A 22,834-nucleotide genomic window follows, 5' to 3' on the forward strand; every position below is an offset into this window, starting at 1 on the left:
CAGATTTGATTTAGCTTTGTTCCATGTGAGTATATACAGTGCCCCCTCCAGGGCATCAGTAAACATTGCATCTTATTTGATCTAGGGGCACTTAAAGCCATTTTCAACCATATCTTCACATCCTCACTGATGCTCGTTATATTATAATATCATAATCTTGTAATCAGATTTCCGTCCACTCACTCTGCGTCTCATTGGCTGTAGACAGTTCAGAAAACAATGACATCATCAACGGGGATTCCAAGCTAATAGAAAGCCTTTCTCTTCTTGGAAAGTTGGCATGCTGAAATATAAACCATTGTTCTTGCATTAAAAAAACATTTTGAAATCTTATTTGACATTACTGGTGGTCAGCATTCTGAACTGCCCACAGCCCTCCTCTGAGACAGAGTGAGCAGACGGAATGAGTATTGGTGAGAAGTCTAAACTCTTAGGGCTCCATTTTCGTCACCACTAAACCCCTTATTTGCAAAACATATTTGAATAGTTCAACTAGCCAATCTACATTGACACGTTGTGAGCTTGTAGACTGGCCATTTTAACTATTAAAAAATCTTTGCAAAATAGTAAAAAAAGGCAAAGAAGTTTAGGGATAAGGGGTTTAGCGGTGACACAAATGGAGCCCCTAATGTCCCCAGAAGTGTAGTAATAAAACGTGTGTGTCTGTCTTTAGGATCAACTCGTGTCCCAACAACTGCTCGGGTCATGGTAAGTGCACCACGGGGAACTCCATCGCCAGCCGGGTGTACTGTGAGTGTGACAAGTACTGGAAGGGCGAGGCCTGTGACATCCCGTACTGCAGGAACAACTGTGGCAGCCCCGACCACGGGTACTGTGACCTGACCGGGGAGAAGCTGTGCGTCTGCAACGACAGCTGGCAAGGTACGGTAGTACATAACGCTGTGTGTGTAGGGCTGTCGAGCAGGGGCGTAACGGACAATTATCAAATGGAAACCGCAAGTTGTGCAACTGTACTTCCGTCCCTACTGGTTGGGACGATAGTAGTGCGAAAGTGCCATTTGTCATATTAGACTAGTAGGCTGTTATTGTAGGCCTACCCTAAATCATCATCATACTTTTTTGACCATTGCCATCCCCAGTTCCTGCTTACTGATGCATGTGTCCCTAGTGATGACATCAGGGAATGACAGTTTTCTACCTCTGGTCTGCTTTGAGGCAGGATTCCAGAGAAGAAGGGAAGATATAACCTCATTGTCAGCTCTGTAGCAGTGGCCGGCCAACTGTGTTCTTCTGGATCGGACTAGTGAAGAAACACAGGGAAGGTTGCCGTATATTCGATTAGTCGATGGGTGGCTGTTCCAAGAGAGATTTTGCGCTCTCATTAGAAGGCGGGTGTAAGTGCCATCCAGCCGTTTCTCCAATTTCCAAAGTAGTGTCCATGTCTCTGAGCCATAGAGTAGAATCGGCTCGACGGTCGTCCTAAATACCCTACCCTAAATAATATTTCTATTCCCTAACCTAAATATATTTACCCTAAATAATATTTCCTCTTACTACCTTCGTTGACGTGAAGCCTCCACCATGTGAACAATTTCTGGGAAGAACATTATTAGCAGATACTGCTATACCGTTCTGTGTGATTCTCATTGCATTGAACGTACGTGTTGTTGTTTGTTTCAGGTCCCGACTGCTCCCTCACGGTGCCGTCGGCCGAGTCCTTCTGGGTGCTGCCCAGTGTCAAGCCCTTCAGCACGTCGCTGGCCCGGGCCTCCCACCGGACGCTGGTCCAGGACAAGGTCATGTGGGTGGTGGGCGGCTACACCTTCAACTACAGCTCCTTCCAGATGATCCTCAAGTAAGTCGTGGCATGAGTCTGATCCCCAACTTTCCACCATAGAGGCTATGCACGTGACATCATCATACCCAGAAGTTATGTAGGAAACGGCTACTGAGTGGCAAAAAATACAACAACTTTCTGAGGCGCACAGCCTCAAACCGATGTTTCAAAGCCGAGCTACACTGAGTGAACGAACATCAATTGCTTCCATTCGGGGTTCCTCCGACAGATCTGACGGCGCGTGAAAGAGCCAAAAATACCTTCCCGAGCTGAGTTAGGACTTACTTGGAATCCATTCTGAAGCTCCTGTAATTAATCCCATGAGTGAAATGCACAAGTCGCTGCCAGAATCACCTGCAAGGTCCCTGATAGTCTATGCCACGGTGTTTCCTGACAGGCTGATATTAGCAGAAGCCTGTCTCTTCTCGAGACAGCACAGCTCATGCATGCTGTGATAACCCCCCCCCCCCCCCCCCCCCCTCAGTATGGCTGCTTCCATGCAGCAGATATTTAATTGGCAGTACTATAGCTACTGTTGACAGCTTTATCATAAGTCTCTTGAACACAAATTGTAGTTCTTTTTTCCACCCAGAGCTGCTTCAAGCTCATTTAACTGTTTGCCTTCGAAGTCGTCCTTGCACACTTTTCAATATTTCGGCTTCGTAATAACAAATTGCACAGGGCAGATATGACAAATGAATATACAAAGAAAACACTGACACATTTCATATTTTTGTATATTTCTATTCTTTCCAAAAAATGTACAAAATGGCAAAAATAGTTGACAATACTTCAAGCTTGTAGATCTGCTATTTCTGCTATTTTTGAAAAATGTATGGACATTTTCTACATGGAAACAATTGGCGATTGTAATGCCCAGGATTCGAACTCGGGTCTCCCGTGTGAAAGTCCATCATCTTAACCACTAGACCAAAGGGATATCGCTATGGACTGGGGGAGATAACCACTAGACCAAAGGGATATCCCTATGGACTGAACCACTAGACCAAAGGGATATTCCTATGGACTGGGGGAGATATTAGACTTTTGAGGCCATCAGGCAGAGGCTCTGAGCCACTCTGCTACACCTACGTGTGCTTTGTTTCAGATAGGTTATTTTCACAATTTCAGAAAACCTTGAAAATGTTGAATTCCTTTGAAGTCTTTGGCCGATTCTTTGCGTATAAATGACATGGCCAGAATATGGCTGCCAGATTGAAAGTAGTTCAACGTAAAGTGTGTTTATTCCACAGCTACAACCTGGACAGTGGGGTGTGGAACACGGTTCCCATCAACAGTGGGCCTCTGCCAAGATACGGACACTCCTTAGCTGCTTATCAGGTGAGCATATGCACGCACGCACGCACGCACGCACGCACGCACGCACGCACGCACGCACGCACGCACGCACGCACGCACGCACGCACGCACGCACGCACGCACGCACGCATGCACGCACGCACGCACGCACGCACGCACGCACGCACGCAAGCAAGCGCACACACACACGCATGCATTTCAATTTCATGTATTATCATGTGTTGTTGTTGTCTACTTTTAAGTCGCTCTGGAATAAGATCTTCTGCTAAATCCCTAAATTGTGATTTAGTACAACTCGTCTCAAAGGCCCGTATGTAGAGTGTGCAGCCATCATGTGGCAATAGACTGTAATAGCAGTGACTGGGTGATTGTAATGCACAATCTATGTAAAGCGCTTTGGATAAAAGTGCTATATAAATGCAAATGATTTAGCATTTACCATTTACCATGCGAGTAGTTTCTTCCATCACTGGTGACAATAAAGTTGATTGTGTGTGCGTGCCTGTGTCCGTGTCCCACAGGACGACATCTTCATGTTCGGCGGGAAGCTGGAGGCCGGCTCGGGGAACGTGACGGACGAGCTGTGGGTGTTCAACGTGCCCAGCCGGACGTGGCAGCAGAGGACGCCCGTGGTCCCGGGGGGACCCCCGTCGGGGGGCCCGTCGTCGGGGGCCCAGGTGTACGCCGTGGAGGGCCACACGGCCCACTGCGTCCTGCTGGAGGGGGGCGAGGCGGTCATGGTGGTCATCTTCGGCTACTCGCCCATCTACAGCTACGTGAGCAACGTGCAGGAGTACCACCTCAGTAAGACCCCCACCCACCCACCCAGCACACGTCCTGCTTCCCACCGTCATGGACCCATTTAGACCCGAGACCAGATTCTACAAATCATGACCAAATCATGATCAAGTTTTCTGAAAATGTTTCTATGTCTTGCCAGTGGTGCTTTTCATGTCAAGGACCCCCAGAATGATTTGTATTTGGTCTGCAAGCAATACATGAGCTTGTATATCTGCTATTTTTCAACAGCTAAAGTTTATGCCATTAATATACCCTAGAGTTGTTGTGTGGAAACAATAAAAAGCCCCCCCCCCCTTCTGTTTAGCCTATAACTGGAGGTGTAGAACTTGGGGTCATGTGATCAGTGACATCACGACGGTGTACTCTGCAGGCTAAGGAGTACACTGTCGTGAATTGTGATGTCACATGACCTCACATGACCTCACGTGACCTCAAGTTCTAGATATTGAGTTCTAGGCTAAACAGAATGGGAGGACTTTTTATTATAATTTACACACAACAACCCTAAGGTATATTAATGACATAGTTCAATGTTGAAATGTAGTGGTATTCCCCTTTAACCACTTAACGACAAAGAGCGGACGTAACTTGTGAGCTTGTAGATCAGCTTTCTTAACCCATTCTGGGCGGGAACCGCTTTTGGTGTTCTAAGTTACCCTTCTCGACGGGAACCCCTCTTGGGGTTCTGTACAGTATGTACAGTATTCAAAAATTACAAAAAATTATGCTGCTATATAAATATTTGAAGTTTTTCAGAAAACTTAGGTCAGGATTTAGAAGGCTTTTTAGAGCAACGTATTGTCAACGCCAGGCCGAAGGCTATGTGTTGTGCTTTTGTCCGTCCGTCCGTGAGTCCGTGGACAGGTAATCTCTGGTAGAGAACTAATTAGTAACTAAAGTTTTCAAATAAATCTAGTGGAGTAAAAGTACAATATTTGTCTCTGAGATGTAGTGGAGTAGAAGTAAAAGTATTGGAAATTGGAAATAGCCAAATAAAGTACAAATACCTCAACATTGTACTTAAGTACAGTACTAGTAGATGTACTTCCCACCACTGCCTATGAGATTATAAGGAAATCACATCAATGTTTCCAGGCAGTGAAAAATAATGACGTTCCAACACGTGTGAACTTCCTGTTTGTCCCGTTGCCCTGGGAAACGGCATAAACTAACAGAGAGGAAATGTCCATGAGGATGTTTATATGCATTGTTATCGTTGTTGTTAGCAACCGTGGTGGAAGAATTACTATGATGTTTTACTTAGTAGAAGTATCATTGACATCAATATAAAAAATGTCTGTGAACAAGTAAAAGCCTTGTACTCAACATTTGACCTGAGTAAGTATTGGCATCAAAATAATATACTTAAAATGACCAAATATTCTAAAAATAGCAGATCTGCAAGATATTGTTGTAGATCAATAGAATAGACAGTAGTATAACATTGGGCTTAATTGGTTAACTCTATCTCTACCGCTAGCTGTTAGCATAAACCCCAGTTCCCAGTGCCAGCGTGCACTTTAAAAGACGGAGTGTCCCGTTGGGGGCGTTGCTATAGGAACCGGACCAATGTTAAAAGCTTCCGTAGGCCTCAACCATTATATAGATGGAGTATACATTGGGGTACGTACTGTGTGTATATATACGGACCTGGGATATGACGCCACCTAGCGTCGACGTCCGTACGGACTTGGGGGGAAAAAAGAGTTAATGTATGCTTTGTTATACCGGTAATAATCTAAATCTATAAAGTAACTGGTAACAACATTTTTCAATTTATTTTGAAAGTACAATATTTGAGACGTGGGATAGAAGTATAAAAATGTAAAGCAAAAGTACCATAGAACAGCCATATTGTAAAGAAATGGAGCCTCTTCCTTCACTCGTGTTTTCCAATGATACTAATGAAGGCTCTGTTCCATGTAGTGTAGCACAGTGGTTCTGAGAGTGTTACAAATGAGTTACACACCCATAAGGGGCCATTTGGAACCCCCTCAACTTGGAACCATATGAGAACACACTTTGAGACCCACTGGTGTATAGCAGTTTTTCCAGTGAGCCAACATGCACAATATCAGCACCCTGACTCTGTTTGACCAGAATGTCACAGAGCCTTCATTAGTATTATTGGTAACACCTGCAAAGGAAGTATGGCTGCTGGTGTGCATATAGCCTATTGTACAGTACCTGAGTAAATGTACTTTCTAGCATTGGTTGTAACGGTGTGTGTGTGTGTGTGTGTGTGTGTGTGTTCAGGACAGAACATGTGGACCATGCCAGAGACGCGGGGTGCGGTGGCGCAGGGCGGCTACGGTCACACCAGCTCCTATGACAGTGCCAGTGGCAGTGTGTTCGTCCACGGAGGATACAAGGCCCTGCCCGCCAACAAGTACGGACTGGTGGACGACCTCTATCGCTACGAGGTCAACACGCGCACCTGGTAGGTACATGCACCGTGTCGCGTGCACTCACTCGTACGAAGCCAGCAGTGTGTGTGTTTGTATAGTTTCAATGTACGTAATTCTTATTATTGTTTTTATATTATACAGTGTGTGTGTGCGTGTGTGCGCGCACGTGCGTGCGTGCGTGCGGGGGCATTGATTTGGTTGTCCGGCCACCAAATCTGCCGGAGATGCTGAGTGACATTAACATCCATTCATGTTGTATAGTGCAGACAAGATGTGCCATGACTTTGTGAATGCACCCTTAACTGCACCGGTAATGTTTGTCCTTGTGTAAATTATTGAAATGTGTGTGTGTGTGTGTGTGTGTGTGTGTGTGTGTGTGTGTGTGTGTGTGTGTGTGTGTGTATTCCAGGACCATCCTCAGAGAGAGTGGCTTCCCTCGGTACCTTCACTCTGCGGTGCTGCTCAGTGGAACCCTGCTGGTGTTCGGGGGGAACACGCACAACGACACGTCGCTCAGCAACGGGGCCAAGTGCTTCTCCGCCGACTTCCTGGCCTACGACATCGGTAATGCTCTTTGATACGCTGACCTGACACACGTATACAGTATACGTCTCTGCTGTCGGGACCAAACCTATCTCCAAAATGTTCATTTTTCAGGAAATGAAAACTATACATTTTTCAGGAAATAAGGAAACATCCTTTTTTTCCCCTAAAACAATGCAATACTGCCTCATGTTGGTATTGTGAATTACTTGCATGAGAGGGTGGGAGAAGTGGTGGAGTTTGAGGGTCCAGTGGAGTTAAGAGGTTTTGTCCGAAGTGCTTTTGAATACTTTTCATTGGTTCAATATTCTTTAAACCAACAGGCGGATGTAAAAGGTGTTCAATAGCATTGATTTATGAAAAAAGAAATACAATGAAATCTAAAACCTCAAAAATGGAGTTAGGTGGTTTCCTCCCGACATCGACAAGTAAATCGCTTATTTTGATCGCCCACACATCTGTCTTTCATAATGACCAAATGCACATTGTTTTGTCCCAAATGGGCTTCCGTAAAAAAGGCGAACGTGTTTAAGACCCAGCGTGCATGCTCTGAGCTGCGGTGCGCTCTGGATGGAGTTCTGTAATTTTTCACCCGTACCACTCGTTATTGGATATAACATCAGATTAAGGTTAAGAAAATGGTTATTAATGTGGAATTCTGCTTTAACCTTGGACTCTCCGTCTACAGTCTACGCCAAACCTCTTTGCCAAAAATAGTCGATAGATCTACAAAATTGTAGATCTGCTAATTTTGTCCCTTTATGTACACCGTTCTTTTTTTTGGGCACAGTTTTATGTTGAATAAAATTGCAGAGCAAGACATACGGTGTACACAGTAGATGGAAAAAGACTGTCCAAGTACAGAGCCAGGTCCGTGTTTACTAAGTCTAGACGGTTCAAGTGTCTAACTAACCCATTAAGATCTGGAGCACATCGGTGTTACCGTAGCGCTCCAGATCTTAATGGGTTAGTTAGACACTTGAACCGTCTAGACTTAGTAAACACGGACCTGGCTCTGTACTTGGATCAAGTGTCTAACCCATTAAGATCTGGAGCGCATCTGTGTTACCTTAGCTTTTAACCACTTTAACCATTATTTTAATCTTTAGCTATTGAAAATAGCAGATCTACAAGATCACTCGTGCCACGCTATGAGCTTATAGATCTGCTATTTTTGAGTGGTGTAAACCACTCCTACAACTGGCTTTGTTAGTCTGTCTGTGCTAAAAAAATGAGCACGGTTGCTATGGTCACCCAGTTCACACGGATGTGATTTCGTTACGTCAGACATTACGTCAGACCAGCTGATCAGTCTATATAAGACCTTACACTCAGTTCACACGGGTGTGATTTTTCTTTTAATCGTGAAAATGTGTGCAAATCTTTGAAAGTTTGAATATATATTCTTTCACAGCAAACGTTTTAACTCAAATCTTTGCTTCTGGGGTCTTTATTCATGTTTATAAATGTGTGGTTTTCTGTAGCGTGTGACGAGTGGAAGCTCCTGCCCAAACCTGACCTGCACCGAGATGTCAACCGCTTTGGTCACTCCGCTGTGGTCAGCAATGGGTCAGTTCTGCAAGCACGTGCACATGCACACACACACACACACACACACACACACACACACACACACACACACACACACACACTGTGTTGTTTTAGAATGCAATAAAACAAGAACCGCTGGGGGGAGAGCAGTCTGCGAGCAAAATGGTGGCGAGTGTGTTTTGAGTTACCTACCGTCTACATACGTACTAACCCCAACCTACTCTCTGTGTCGCTGTTGTTGTTGTTATTAGGTCCATGTACGTGTTTGGGGGCTTCTCCAGCATGCTGTTGAACGACGTGCTGGTGTACAGACCTCCCAGCTGCCGCGCCTTCCTGGGGCCAGAGAGCTGCGCGGGGGCCGGCCCGGGGGTCCGCTGTGTGTGGAACAAGGGCCGCTGTGGCCCCTGGGAGCCCAGCATGGCCGACGACGAGGGCCTCAAACCCGCAACATTCTGTCCCGCGAAAGCTGGTGAGAGAAAGCTCCTCGGTAGCCTTTGCTTAAACCCTGATATGGTTGACCGGAGTCCCTCAGGGCTCTATGCTAGTGTGTTTTCTGTTATTGTGGGGAAAGCTTTCGCTGGAGAACCGATTCTGCTATGTTCCACGAAATCCTTCCCCACAATATATATGCTGGGGTTTAAGCAGTGGTTGGAAAACGTTCTCAATCGTTGTTGTAATGAAGGACTCTGAGGTCGATGTCTGATGGACTCTTTGATGTCAGAAGGACCCTTTGATGTTAATGAACGACCCTTTGATGTTGACGTTTAATGACTCTTTGATGTTGATGTTAATGAACGACCCTTTTGCTGTTGACGTTTAAGGACTCTTTGATGTTTGATGTTTACTAATTGTTCTCTTTGATGTTTAACTAGTTGGGTCATCATGACCGTATGTGAGCCAGTGTGACCATATGTGTGTTGAAGCACTTGTTTGATGTTTTGGGTGTTCAGCTCAGAGAGAGAGGGGCAGCAATTACAGCCAGGTGTGTTCAATTGAGTTTGTTCTTTGTAGGGAGGGTTTTTGGTTTGTGAGTCAGTCAGTTTGCAGCTTTCACAGAGGGAAGACCTCTTCTCTGTTGGACATAGGAATACCAGTTTTTGATCGTGTTTGGACTATTTCTCATTGAGGATACCTTTTGTTTTATTATCTGCAATACAGGGCTGTTTTTGGGCAGCCTTTTTCTGTACAAGTATTTACAATAAACAGCTTTGAGGAATAAGAAGCCTTTCTGCATTTTTACCGATGCACCACAGTGGTCGCCACTTTCCAAACCAGTGAAATAGTTTGTCTACATTACAAACGGTCCTTCGAGCCGGAGAAAGTGACTGCTGTGGAGAGAGCGAAGATGTTTCCATCCGACAAAAATGGAGTTACGCAGCCGGCCGACGCCCGCACCAAACGCCAGGTGCGTGCGCCCGCATGGCTTGCTGAATTCGACTATTCTCTGCCCGCCTTTGGGAGACCTATCACCGATGGACCCCCCTCAGCTGCAGCTGCCTCAACCCAGTACCCCCTTCAGCAACCCCAATACGTGCAGGAGCCCTACTATAGTAAGGAGAGGGTTTCTGATATGCAATATCTCACCCCCCTGCTATCCGATCAGTGGAGCCCATCGGCTGGTGCTCGCCCAAAGCTCCCCAGAGAGTCAGTGTACTCGGGACCCCAGCACCACAGTACCCCAGACCCACTGTCATCCCGTGCAGAACCAGAGGCTTCACTTGCTATATTGGAAGTACTGAGACAGATGAGAGAAGATAACCAGAGGCTGCAACTCACTGTCATTGACATGCAAAGGCAGATGAATACCAGCAGAGGGCAAGGCCTACCCTCTCCCCCTCCCCCCTCCTCATACAGTTATCCTCCTCCTCCCACCACGCCATACAGCTCACACATCTATCCTCCTCCACCTCCCCCCACTCCATACAGCCTACCAAGCACAGCGCTACAGGCCATGGCTAACTATCCAACAAGGTCGGTGCATGCAGCACGGAAGGAAGATGGGGACTGGCGACTCCCCCCTCCTCCAGTAGCGGAGGAGGACACAAGGCGTCAGTTATCCACTGCAGTGATGCACACCAAACCCCCTGTACCCACTACCACACTGCCCACAGACCTAGTGGCAGAGCTGACCACATGCCTTAAGAATCTGGGAAGGACCTCAGTGCCCAGACCCCCAACACCTGAGTACTGTGAGCCATACGAGTCTGAGTCGGAGGGGTCACACCATTCCTCAGAATCACCAGTCATCCTACATAGATCGGCCTACCCCGCTCCTACACATCGAGGCCACCCGGATGACCAGAGACATGAGGACTTCTACCCCAGCCGTCACACAGAGTACGTGTACCGGGGCCCTCAACCCACCATCCCAGACTTCAGTAGAGGGGATCCCCGTGAGTTTGCCAGACTAAAGACCTCCCTGGAGAACCTCCTCCCTAAGGATGCCACAGAGAGGTTCAAATATCAGATCCTGGTAGATCATCTCAAATTCGAAGAAGCACTTCTCATCGCTGACTCGTACACAAACTCTGCAACGCCCTATACAAACACCATGGCGTCTCTAACAGAGCATTATGGGCAACCCCACCAGCTGGCGTTAAGGCGCATTGCCGACCTAATGGAGGCCCCTAGCATCCGTAGCCAAGACACAGGTGCTTTCAAATGTTTTGCCCTCAGAGTGAGAGCCTTGGTTGGCATGCTCGACCAGCTTGGACCGAAAGGCCGCATTGAGCTACAGTGTGGGTCCCACGTCACTAGATTGATGTCCAAGCTCCCCCAGAGTATGAGATCTGAGTTCATGAGGTACATTTTCCCCCAACATGTCGGTGTCCCTACTCTGCTACACTTTGCAGACTGGCTGGAGTTCGAGCTGAAGATTCAGGAGTATGGTTATGAGTCTCAACCTCAACACAGAGAGGGCAAAGAAAACACTGAGGCGAAGAGGGACAGGCAGAAGGATTCAAGGTCTGGCAGACCCACCACCGTCCTCCATGGTGCCGAACAGACAGTATGTAGCACCGCTGTCTCAGACCCCCCAGCCATTAGTGCCAATACACCAGGAAAAGTCATACTGCCGTGCCCATACTGTGGGGACGCACCGCACTACCTGAACCAGTGTACTAAGTTCCCCCAGCTTTCAACTGAGCAGCAGAAAGCCTGGATCAAGAGTAACAGACGGTGCTGGCGTTGCTGTCGCACCCACCAGGCTGCACAGTGCAGATTAAGGGCCAAGTGCAAGAAATGTGACGGCAAACATCTGGATGTTCTCCATGACGTCAACCAGAGGCCTGCCACAGTGGACACCTCCTGCCTGGTAAATACTGCCAATGAGGTGCTGTACTTGGACAGGCAGTCCGGCTGCAGTCAGGTACATCTGAAGGTGACCAAGGTCATGCTGCACAATGGAGAACAGACTATGGAGACATACGCGATTTTGGACGACGGATCGGAACGCACCATGCTCCTACCAGCGGCTGCTAAGGTGCTTAAACTGCAAGGAGAGCCAGAGGCCCTTGCCTTGAGGACTGTGCGCCAAGATCTCAGAGTCCTGCATGGTTTGTCTGTGTCCTTCTCCATTTCCCCTGCAAGCCAACCACAGAATACGTTCAAGATCCAGAGAGCCTTCACTGCTGATCAGCTGGGCTTGGCGGAGCACTCACAGCCCGTAGAGACACTCCAGCGTAAGTATAAGCACCTGAGAGGCCTTCCCCTTCAAACGCTGGACCGAGCCCATCCCATGGTCCTCATTGGTTCGGACTACCCCCACTTAATCACCCCAACTGCTCCGGTCCGTCTGGGACCCCCAGGAGGACCAGCTGCTGTGAAGACCAGGCTGGGCTGGACTATTCAAGGGCCTACCAGTGTTGTCCGCCAGTACCTTGAGCCACAGCAGTGTCTCCATATAGCCACCAAGTCACCGAATGATGAGCTCCTTCATCATGTGCAGCAGCTCTGGCAAATGGATGTGTTGCCTTACAGGAGCGAAAAGATGGTGACGCGGTCAAGACAAGACCAAGAAGCAATACACATGCTGGAAACTCAAACTGTAAGGGTGGAAGTTGATGGAGTGCAACGCTATGCTACCCCCTTGCTGCGTGTGAAGGACATGCCCCGTCTGCATACCCCTAAAGAGGCAGTCTTGCCTTGTCTAAGGAGCACTGAGAGACGCCTGATGAAAGACTCAGCCCGAGCATCAGCCTATAGTGCTGAGATCCTGAAACTGGAGCAGGCTGGATATGTGAAGAAGGTGGCCGAAAAGGAGCTGAGCAAGTCATCTGAGTCCTGGTTTATCCCACACCACATGGTGAGTCATAATGAGAAAAATCGGATTGTATTTAACTGTTCCTTCACCCACAAGGGTTGTAACCTGAACGAGCTGCTACTACCAGGCCCTACTCTGACCTCCAGCCTGCTAGGTGTCCTGCTGAGATTCAGAGAGCATGTCGTCGCCATCAGCAGTGACATTAAAGGCATGTTCCACCAGGTCAGGTTGCTGCCTGAAGACAGGCCCTTGGTCCGTTTCTTGTGGAGAGACTTGCACAGAGAGGCACCACCCACCATTTATGAATGGCAGGTCCTCCCCTTTGGAACGACCTGTAGCCCATGCTGCGCCACGTTTGCACTCCAGAAGCATGTGGCAGATCACAGCCAGCCAGAGGAGGACGTCAGGGTGGCCATCGAGCAGTACTTCTATGTGGACAACCACCTACAAAGTCTCTCCTCCCCCACTGTGGCCAGGCAGCTGGTCGACAAACTGAAGACGATATTAGCCACAGGCGGATTTGAGCTGCGGCAGTGGACCAGCAACGTCCCAGAAGTCATCAGCCATTTGCCAAAGGAGGCAAGATCGGAGAGTAGTGAGTTGTGGCTCACAGAGTCAATGGCAGATCCACAGGAGCTCGCACTTGGACTCCGATGGTATTGTGCCTCCGACACCCTTGGCTACAAGTGCCGCCTCACCGACCGTCCCCTACCGACTATGAGGAACATTTACAGCACACTGGCGAAGCTTTACGATCCTCTAGGCTTCCTAGTCCCCTTCACTACACGGGCTAAAGTCATTGTGCAGCACTTGTGGGACAAAGAGAGAGAGTGGGACGACCCGTCCCTGCCAGAGGACGCTCTCAATGCGTGGCTAACCTGGGAAGATGAGCTACAACATCTGCCAGATATCAGTCTTCCACGATGCTACACGACACCTGCTCTAGACCACCCCAACTCCGTGAGAAGCCTCCACATATTCGGTGATGCATCTGAGAGAGCCTATGGCTCAGTTGCGTACCTGCGCACCGAAGGCCATGACGGGAACGTGGGGGTGTCTTTCCTGACAGCACGATCAAGAGTTGCTCCCAAGCGGCAACAATCTATACCCCGTTTGGAGTTATGTGCAGCGCTAACTGGTGCACAGCTGGCTGCGCTGTTGCAGCGCGAACTCACCCTGGTGCTCGACGAGGTGGTACTCTGGACAGACTCCACCACAGTTCTCACATGGCTGCAGTCTGACTCTTGTCGTTTTAAAGTGTTTGTGGGTACGAGAGTCGCCGAGATCCAGGAGCTGACTGAAGCCCAATCCTGGAGATACGTGGACTCGGCCAACAACCCCGCAGATGACCTCACCCGGGGAAAGACACTGAAGGAACTAGCAGCGGAAACCCGGTGGAGCAACGGCCCAGCATTCTTGCTCCTTTCACCACAGTGCTGGCCCACAAAACCACAAGTGGAGCCCTTGGATGGCACAGAGCTGCGGAAGACTGCATTCTGCGGTTCTATCACCACTGCCCCTCTTCCTCCTCAAGTTGATGCCAGTCAGTTCACAAGTTTCAGGGGTATGGTGGAGGCAGTTGTGCAGGCACGCCACGGGGCGGCAGGTGATCAGTCTACCCCATCTGCACAAGATTATCGAGAGGCTGAGAGAGACATGCTGAGACAATCCCAGATTGACTGTTTTGCCGGTGACCTTCAGTACCTGTCAGACAACAAGCCAGTTCTCTCCACCAGCCGTTTGATCACCCTTGCCCCTGAGTATGACAAGCAACTGGAGCTGATCCGAGTTGGAGGTAGGCTGCGTCGCAGTGACCTTCTGGAACCAGAAACCATTCACCCTATAGTTCTGGACCCAGCCCACCAGGTGACCAAACTTATCATCCATGATGTGGATCAAGATCTACATCACCCAGGTGCTGAGAGGCTCTTTGCGGAGCTCAGGCGCAAGTATTGGATCCTCCGTGGAAGAGAGGCTGTAAGGCGACACCAGCACGCCTGCCCGGATTGTCAGAGATGGAGGGCGAAACCTGCAGTACCTCGGATGGCAGACCTACCCCCTGCACGTCTGAGGCTGTTCAAACCACCGTTCTTCTCGACAGGAATGGATTGTTTTGGGCCCTTCACCGTACGAGTTGGACGGCGAAACGAGAAACGGTGGGGTATACTCTTCAAGTGCCTCACCACCCGTGCAGTCCACATAGATGTCCTCAGTAGTATGGACCAGGATTCCTTCCTAATGGCCCTCCGTCGATTCATCTCACGCCGGGGGAAACCAGCAGAGCTTTTATCGGATCAGGGCACCAACTTCAAAGGTGGTGAGAGGGAGCTCCACGACTCGTTCAATGCTATGCATCCTACTCTACAGTCTGAACTGGCCAAACAGCAAGTCAAGTTCAGATTCAACCCTCCAAGTGCACCTCACTTCGGTGGGGCCTGGGAGAGGGAGATAAAGTCGATCAAAGCTGCTCTGTATGCTACTACCCAGATGCAGACCGTAACAGAGGAGGTTCTGCGCACTGTGCTGATCGAGGTAGAGGGCATTCTAAACTCGAAGCCCCTGGGGTATGTTTCCAGCGATGTAGCCGACCCAGACCCGGTAACCCCGAACATGCTCTTGATGGGGCGGCCCGACCCTTCGCTGCCTCAGATACTATACCCAGAGTCTGAACTGTTGAGCCGCCGCCGCTGGAGACACACACAGGTCCTTGCAGACCAATTCTGGAGGAAATTCATCCGGCTCTACCTCCCAGCTCAGCAGACCCGCACCAAGTGGCAGAAAGAGACCGCCCCTCTGCAAACTGGTGTGGTCGCCATGATTGTGGACCCTCAGCTCCCGCGAGCACTTTGGCCTATCGGTCGCATCACCAAGGTCATTCCGGGGGTGGACGGGAGGATTCGGACAGCGGAGATTCAAGTTAACAAGAAGACGTACACCAGGCCGGTTGCCCGTCTCATCCCGCTCCCTGCCATTCCTGAGACGGTACCCGAGACTTTCAGTCCTTCTCAGGGTTAGCAAAATTGACTGTGCATTTTTGGGGGCGGCTGTAATGAAGGACTCTGAGGTCGATGTCTGATGGACTCTTTGATGTCAGAAGGACCCTTTGATGTTAATGAACGACCCTTTGATGTTGACGTTTAATGACTCTTTGATGTTGATGTTAATGAACGACCCTTTTGCTGTTGACGTTTAAGGACTCTTTGATGTTTGATGTTTACTAATTGTTCTCTTTGATGTTTAACTAGTTGGGTCATCATGACCGTATGTGAGCCAGTGTGACCATATGTGTGTTGAAGCACTTGTTTGATGTTTTGGGTGTTCAGCTCAGAGAGAGAGGGGCAGCAATTACAGCCAGGTGTGTTCAATTGAGTTTGTTCTTTGTAGGGAGGGTTTTTGGTTTGTGAGTCAGTCAGTTTGCAGCTTTCACAGAGGGAAGACCTCTTCTCTGTTGGACATAGGAATACCAGTTTTTGATCGTGTTTGGACTATTTCTCATTGAGGATACCTTTTGTTTTATTATCTGCAATACAGGGCTGTTTTTGGGCAGCCTTTTTCTGTACAAGTATTTACAATAAACAGCTTTGAGGAATAAGAAGCCTTTCTGCATTTTTACCGATGCACCACAGTGGTCGCCACTTTCCAAACCAGTGAAATAGTTTGTCTACATTACAGTTGTAATTTCAGGGTCCGCCAGTTCAGTATGTATTAACCCCGCTTGAAATTAAAACAGGTTTGAGAACCACTGTGCTACACTAAACGGAACAGAGCCTTCATTTGTATCATTGGTTATACCTGTGAAGGAAGTAAGGCAGGGGCCCAATTTCATTCCAATATGGCTGCTGCTGTGCATAGCGCCCACCCTTTCAGCATGCAAACTAAAGCAGTGGTTCCTAAAGTGGGGTCCGGGGACCCCCAGGGGTCCTTATGGGAGTACCAGGGGGTCCCCAGCTAAATGATAGTTTGGAACCAAATGGACCCTTATGGGTCCGTAACTCTGAGAGTGTACAAATTTGTACACTTTCAGAGTTACATTAACGGTTTGAGAATCACTGCTAGAGCCGTAAAATCTTCTCTTATGGGGGTCCCTGGCATATGTTTTCAAATGGGGGTCCGCGGGCTAATTAGTGTCAATTTGGGGGTCCTTGACATGAAAAAGTTTGGGAACCACTGAACTAAAGAGACTCTCTCTCTCTCTATCTCTATCTCTATCTCTCTCTATCTCTCCTCTCTCCTCTCTTCTCTCTTCTCTCTCTCTCTCTCTCTCTCTCTCTCTCTCTCTCTCTCTCTCTCTCTCTCTCTCTCTCTCTCTCTCTCTCTCTCTCTCTCTCTCTCTCTCTCACAGCCACGGTGGACGAGCGGTGCTATCGTTTCTCAGACTGTGCCAGCTGTGCGTCCAACACCAACGGCTGCCAGTGGTGCGACGATAAGAAGTGTCTCTCCGCCTCTAGCAACTGCACCACTGTGAGTCTGCCACCGGATGGCACTGTGGGGCCGTCTTTTGAACCACTCACACACAATTTCAGCAGTGAATGCTGAACGTCAGTCATCCCTGTTGATGTTTTACACAGGACATGTTCTTCTTCCAAACTGTTTTTTCCCTGGCCTTTGAGTAGTTACAAGTGTAGACAGCTACAGAAGTGTAGACAGACAGGAAACGGAGAGAGAGAGAGCGCCGGGGTGCAGTGACAGCAAAGGTCCCTTTGCACCAGACTCTACAGTATTATGTGGAAATATGTATCTGAAGCACTCCCATTACATGGCACAGTTTGAGTCGGTGCTGATGTCTGTGCATGTTTAAAACAGAAGGATGAAGCGCTTCTGTCCACAAGTTGTACTTGTCTGCATTCAGCAGACTATAGGGAGAACAAGGCCCCCCTCTTCAGGTGGCAAAAATGTATGTATTTATTGCCGAGCATGGCAACAGAGAATGACCAACGCTAAACTTGGGTTTCCAACAGGGTCTGACAATCAGGGTGATTAGTCACACTTTTTTTTGGTTAGTACGGTAATAGTATTTTATTTAGAGACTAAGTAGCCAATTATTTTTACCCCCTTTTTTCTACCCAATTTAGTCTTTATGCCACAATATGTTATCTTTATGTTACAAATATTAACATTTCGGGTGACTTATAAAAAGGTTGCTGCTAAAAGTAGCCTATCCAATCGTTCCTTCCGGTTCAGGGGTCATGCATTTTTGCGTCTTCAAAATAAGATATCCGGTTTGGAGACAGGGAAGGGACATGGACTGAAACAATTCTGGCAGTCAATGAGTTAAGCAAATCAGGACCTCCCAAAACATTGTGGGGGACCCCGGTTTGGGAAGCAACTGGGGTCTCTACAGGACACGGTTTGACGTGGTGTTGAATGTTGCTCTGTCTCCTCCAGAACGTGAAGAACTTCACCCAGTGTCCGGTGAGGAACGAGCAGGTGTGCAGCAAGCTGGCCAACTGCAAGAGCTGCTCCCTCAACCTCAACTGCCAGTGGGACCAGAACCAGTCGGAATGCCACGCTGTGCCTGGTGAGACCACAGCAATATTGTATTTTTTATTTTATTTTTTACCTAAGGAAGGTCAATTGAGAGAAAGTCAGACTATTTTCCAATGACGCACTGATTACAGCAAACATACTGCAGCATAAAATTAAACAAAACAAATTACAAGGTAACAAACTGTGTGTGTGCGTGTGCGTGTGTGTGCGTTGTCCCGGCAGCCCAGCAGTGCAGCGAGGGGTGGAGTCAGGTGGAGGAGGCGTGTCTCCGCATCAACGCCAGCAGGGAGAGCTACGACAACGCGCAGCACTATTGCAAAAACCTGAACGGGAACATCGCCTCGCTCACCTCCACCCCGCAGGTGGACTTTGTTCTGGAGGAGCTGCGCAAGCTGCAGCTGCAGGACCAGGTGAGGACCATCCCCCCTGCTACGCAGTGCCAATGGGCTCTATGCACACAGCAGCCATTTTGGAAGTAACTGGGGCCCCTTCCCTACTTCCTTCACAGGTGTTACTGATGATACTAATGAAAGTTCTGTTCCATTCTGGTCAAACAGAGTCAGGGTGCTGCTATTGTGTATGTTGGCTCACTGAAAACACTCAAAGTGTCCTTGAGTGGGTTCCAAATGGCCCTGAACAGGTGTGTAACTCTGAGAGTGTACAAATGGAACCAAATGCACCCGTAGGGAAATCACACCTGTGTGATGTGAGGGGCGCTCTTATCATCATACATCATCTCATTCTGGCCAATCACAATTTGTGTCCTCACTTTTTCATCTTTACTTTTATCTTCATTGTTTGTGTTTACACGAACCCGGAAAGCAGGGCATAGGAAGGCCTAGCGCCCCTCAAAAAAGGTTGAGGACCACTGTACATTAAATGGAACACAGCCTTAATTAGTATCATTGGTAACACCTGTGAAGGAAGTAGGAAGGGGCCCCTAAGTAGGGAGAGTTATTCTGTGTGCATAGAGTCTATTCCGTCGACTAAAGCTATGACGAAAAATGTCCATCGACTACCTTTTTTCACTGATGAACTACATGGAAATAAAAACTAAGCTATGATGACCAAATATGAGACTAAATATGTTGACAATTTCATCAACTAATACTAAAATTATTATGTTAAGGAGCGGGACTACTAGTGAAGAAGAAATGCAGTAGAACTAAAACACAAGTAATTTGAAACTTCGGTTGCACTCAGGTGTTGCACCCTGAAAATAGCCCATCTACAAGCTCACACCGCGTCGCAGCACAAAGTGTAAAATCAGCTATTACGACGCCGTCAAGGCCCGGCAAAATATAACTAAATACATTTGTATTCAAAAGACTGACTAAAACTAAAACGAAATGTGTCGTCATAATGAACACTGCCTACTACTGGGAGCAACCGCATACAACCAGGGTTTCTCAAACCTCTTCAACTAGAGACCCACAAGATAAAATCACCCAGACGTCCCAAAATTCATTATGAATTCATCACAGATGGCCAAAGGGGTCGTAGAGAAGGAAGGGACAGAATCATTGTTTTAAGTGTTTCAGAATAGCATGCTATTGTATGTACACTCTGGGCCCTATCTTACTCCTTGTTTAGTATGCCTAAACCTTTAGCAATTTTTTACTATTTTGAAAAAACATTTTAAAATAACATTGTGAGCTTGTAGATCGGCTATTTGAATTATTATGTGTTTTTCAAAATGGTAAAAACAAATGCCCAAAATGTTTTGGCAGGCAAGATAGGGTCCTCTGTGTCTTGTTTAGTTGAGATGTAACGTAATCGACAGAACAGTCGCTAATCGTCAGTCGCAGCCCTACTACTTGACCGACGTCCCATGTGTCCCCCCCCCTCCCTGTCCTCTGTAGCGTCTGTCCCCCTGGGTGGGCCTGAGGAAGATCAACGTGTCGTACTGGGGCTGGGAGGACACGTCTCCGTTCACCAACAGCAGCCTGCGCTGGCTGCCCGGCGAGCCCAGCGACAGCGGCTTCTGTGCCTACCTGGAGGAGCCCCATGTGACGGGTCTGAGGGCCAACCCCTGCACCGCCACGGCGCACGGACTCATCTGTGAGAAGGCTGTCGGTAAGCATTACCCCAGCCCAAATCCCACTCTAAATATCAATCCCATTGATTTTGTCTTCCACCACGAGACACCCCGAAACTAGTAAAGTGTGTTGGAATAAGGTGGGGCCATGGGCTCGAGGGTGAGTAGTTAGTCATTTTGTTTGGTCTGAAGTTTAGTTTTTGCCAGCTGCTTTCAAAGCAGCTGGACAACATGTTGATCTACCTCTACTAGCGACCTTAGTAGTGACCTAGTCTGCCTCCTAAGCCAATGGGAGACGAACCCATAAAACCCATAGTCTGAACAGCATCATTAAAACTCATACTGTATTGGCTGCTTACTCTGAACGTGAGCTGAAAACCTTTTCAAAATAATGATTGGATTGGGTGCAAAAAAAAAAAAGAGCTTGCTGCAGCTTTTTTTCTCCTCCTCTCTCCCCAGGGAGTCCCAGTACGAGCAGTCGTCCCTCCTGTAAGAAGCCGTGCGCGCTGCACACCACCTGCGCCAACTGCACCAGCCAGGCCATGGAGTGCATGTGGTGCGGCAGCACGCAGCGCTGCGTGGACTCCACCGCCTACATCATCTCCTTCCCCTACGGACAGTGTCTAGAGTGGCAGACCGGAGACTGCGTCGGTAAGACCACTCACCATGAGAATAGGAAGTGCGGCGCAGTGCTAAAGTTGCCTGGGTTCGAATTAGAGCTGCTGAACCGTATGGTACACCCTGCATGGTGCAATTGTAGCAGAGTGGCTCAGAGCCTCTGCCTGATGGCCTCAATAGTCTAATATCTGATATCTCCCCCGGTCCATAGGGATATGGTCTAGTTACACAATGCGCTTTTATGGACCGCAGTTTTTCTGAATAAAACAAGGTTCCCTGCGACCCGCGAGTTAATCCAGCTGGTGTTGTTTGCCAAAAAACAGCTGATCCACAAGCATCAATATTTTAAAATGCATGGTATAGAATAGATCATTGGTTCCCAACCTTTTTATACTGAAGTACCACCTCAGAAAACATTTGGCTCTCCAAGTACCACCATAAAAACTGATGTTAAAATACAGGAGCGTATGCCTGCCCTTTTTGTTCCATTCCTAAGCCAATAATGCTGCTGCTCTGACAAAACTGTCTAATTATTAATCAGCACAACTGATGATATATGTAATTAATCCGTTCTCACATCTTCTATTAACGGCTAGGTGTGCTGTCATGCTCATTTCAGCACGGCTGGATAGCCTATTTCAACCAATAGCTTGGTCAGAAGAACTACCTGTAGTAATATAAATATTTCATTCCACTTTTGTCTTTTTTCCTCCTTGTTTGGGCGCCTCCTCTGTGTACCACCAGAGGGGGCTCAAGTACCACCACAGACTAAGTACCTCTGTGTACCACCAGAGGGTGCTCAAGTACCACCACAGTGGTACAAGTACCTCTGTGTACCACCAGAGGGGGCTCAAGTACCACCACAGTGGTACAAGTACCTCTGTGTACCACCAGAGGAGGCTCAAGTACCACCACAGTGGTACAAGTACCTCTGTGTACCACCAGAGGGGGCTCAAGTACCACCACAGTGGTACAAGTACCTCTGTGTACCACCAGAGGAGGCTCAAGTACCACCACAGTGGTACAAGTACCTCTGTGTACCACCAGAGGGGGCTCAAGTACCACCACAGTGGTACAAGTACCAGTGGGTGGGAACCTCGGGTGTAGCTCCTTTGAAAGTGTGAGCTACTGGTTTAGAATGCGTTTAGAATCGGCCTGCAGGTCATTAACCCTTCCCTTTACAATTGCCACTGCCCTTCCGTCCACCGCTTTGAAAAGCGGCATCTCGGAGAAGTCAAAGTGGAGACAACGTGTGGTCGTATTGCTTTGTGAGACCTGCTGTAACCTTACAGTGTGTCGGAAGCCCCTGCCTCAGCCATCCGTATCCAGTGCTGGATATTGGGTCACAAAAGGTCGCTGATGGAAACAACAGTCTCTGCGTGGAAGTCATTTGTGTGGCTGTGGCGAGGGGGGGACGGGGAACGGATGGACGACAAAAACAATACACCATTAGCCTCTGCTGACCGTCCTACAAAGCCTTACCGTTGTTTCCTTGCTCCGTAATGGCCAATTATTCTTCCAATTAGACGAGTCCACACACAGCAGGTGGATTTCCCTCGTGGCCAGGTGGTCACGCAGCCGAGCTGGATGTTCACACGAGTTCAGAGATAGCCTACAGGGGTCATTTTCGACTAAAACTATGATGGAAAATGTTCGGCGACTACCTATTTTCACTGACGAAAAGTTAAAACTAAATAAAAACTAAGCCATGATGACTAAACCCATGACTGAATATACTGATAATTTCGTCAACATAGTGGAAAATAGATTTTATGGAAAATGGCCGATCTACAACGCGTTGTGCTGCGACACGTTGTGAGCTTATAGATCGGCTATTTTCAGCCTGCAACCAAGTGTAAAATTGCCATTATTATGATTCCATCAAGGCCTGCCAAAATACATACTTGTCATGGACAGGTACATTAGCTTATCAATATGCAGCATTTCCAGAAGTGTGCAGGTGATGTGCATAATATCGTCTCTGTCGGGTGGAAACGGGTTACTTTTCA

The 22,834-nt window shown here is 48.1% G+C and overlaps 1 protein-coding gene across 1 annotated transcript in view; it reads left to right on the plus strand.

Annotated features, from left to right (window-relative positions):
* Positions 1 to 22,834, plus strand: part of atrnl1b (attractin-like 1b) — a 110,257-nt gene that overhangs the window by 16,781 nt on the left and 70,642 nt on the right. Inside the window, exons 5-17 of the mRNA XM_079493392.1 lie at positions 674 to 882; positions 1,642 to 1,816; positions 3,052 to 3,139; positions 3,640 to 3,922; positions 6,176 to 6,359; positions 6,737 to 6,891; positions 8,355 to 8,439; positions 8,673 to 8,890; positions 17,025 to 17,143; positions 18,068 to 18,200; positions 18,392 to 18,579; positions 20,032 to 20,245; positions 20,667 to 20,858. Of these exons, the coding sequence (XP_079349518.1) occupies positions 674 to 882; positions 1,642 to 1,816; positions 3,052 to 3,139; positions 3,640 to 3,922; positions 6,176 to 6,359; positions 6,737 to 6,891; positions 8,355 to 8,439; positions 8,673 to 8,890; positions 17,025 to 17,143; positions 18,068 to 18,200; positions 18,392 to 18,579; positions 20,032 to 20,245; positions 20,667 to 20,858 (2,243 nt within the window). The remainder of the gene's footprint in view (positions 1 to 673; positions 883 to 1,641; positions 1,817 to 3,051; positions 3,140 to 3,639; positions 3,923 to 6,175; positions 6,360 to 6,736; positions 6,892 to 8,354; positions 8,440 to 8,672; positions 8,891 to 17,024; positions 17,144 to 18,067; positions 18,201 to 18,391; positions 18,580 to 20,031; positions 20,246 to 20,666; positions 20,859 to 22,834) is intronic.

The sequence above is a fragment of the Electrona antarctica genome (genome assembly GCF_951216825.1).
Source record: "Electrona antarctica genome assembly, chromosome: 22".
Lineage (NCBI taxonomy): Eukaryota > Metazoa > Chordata > Actinopteri > Myctophiformes > Myctophidae > Electrona > Electrona antarctica.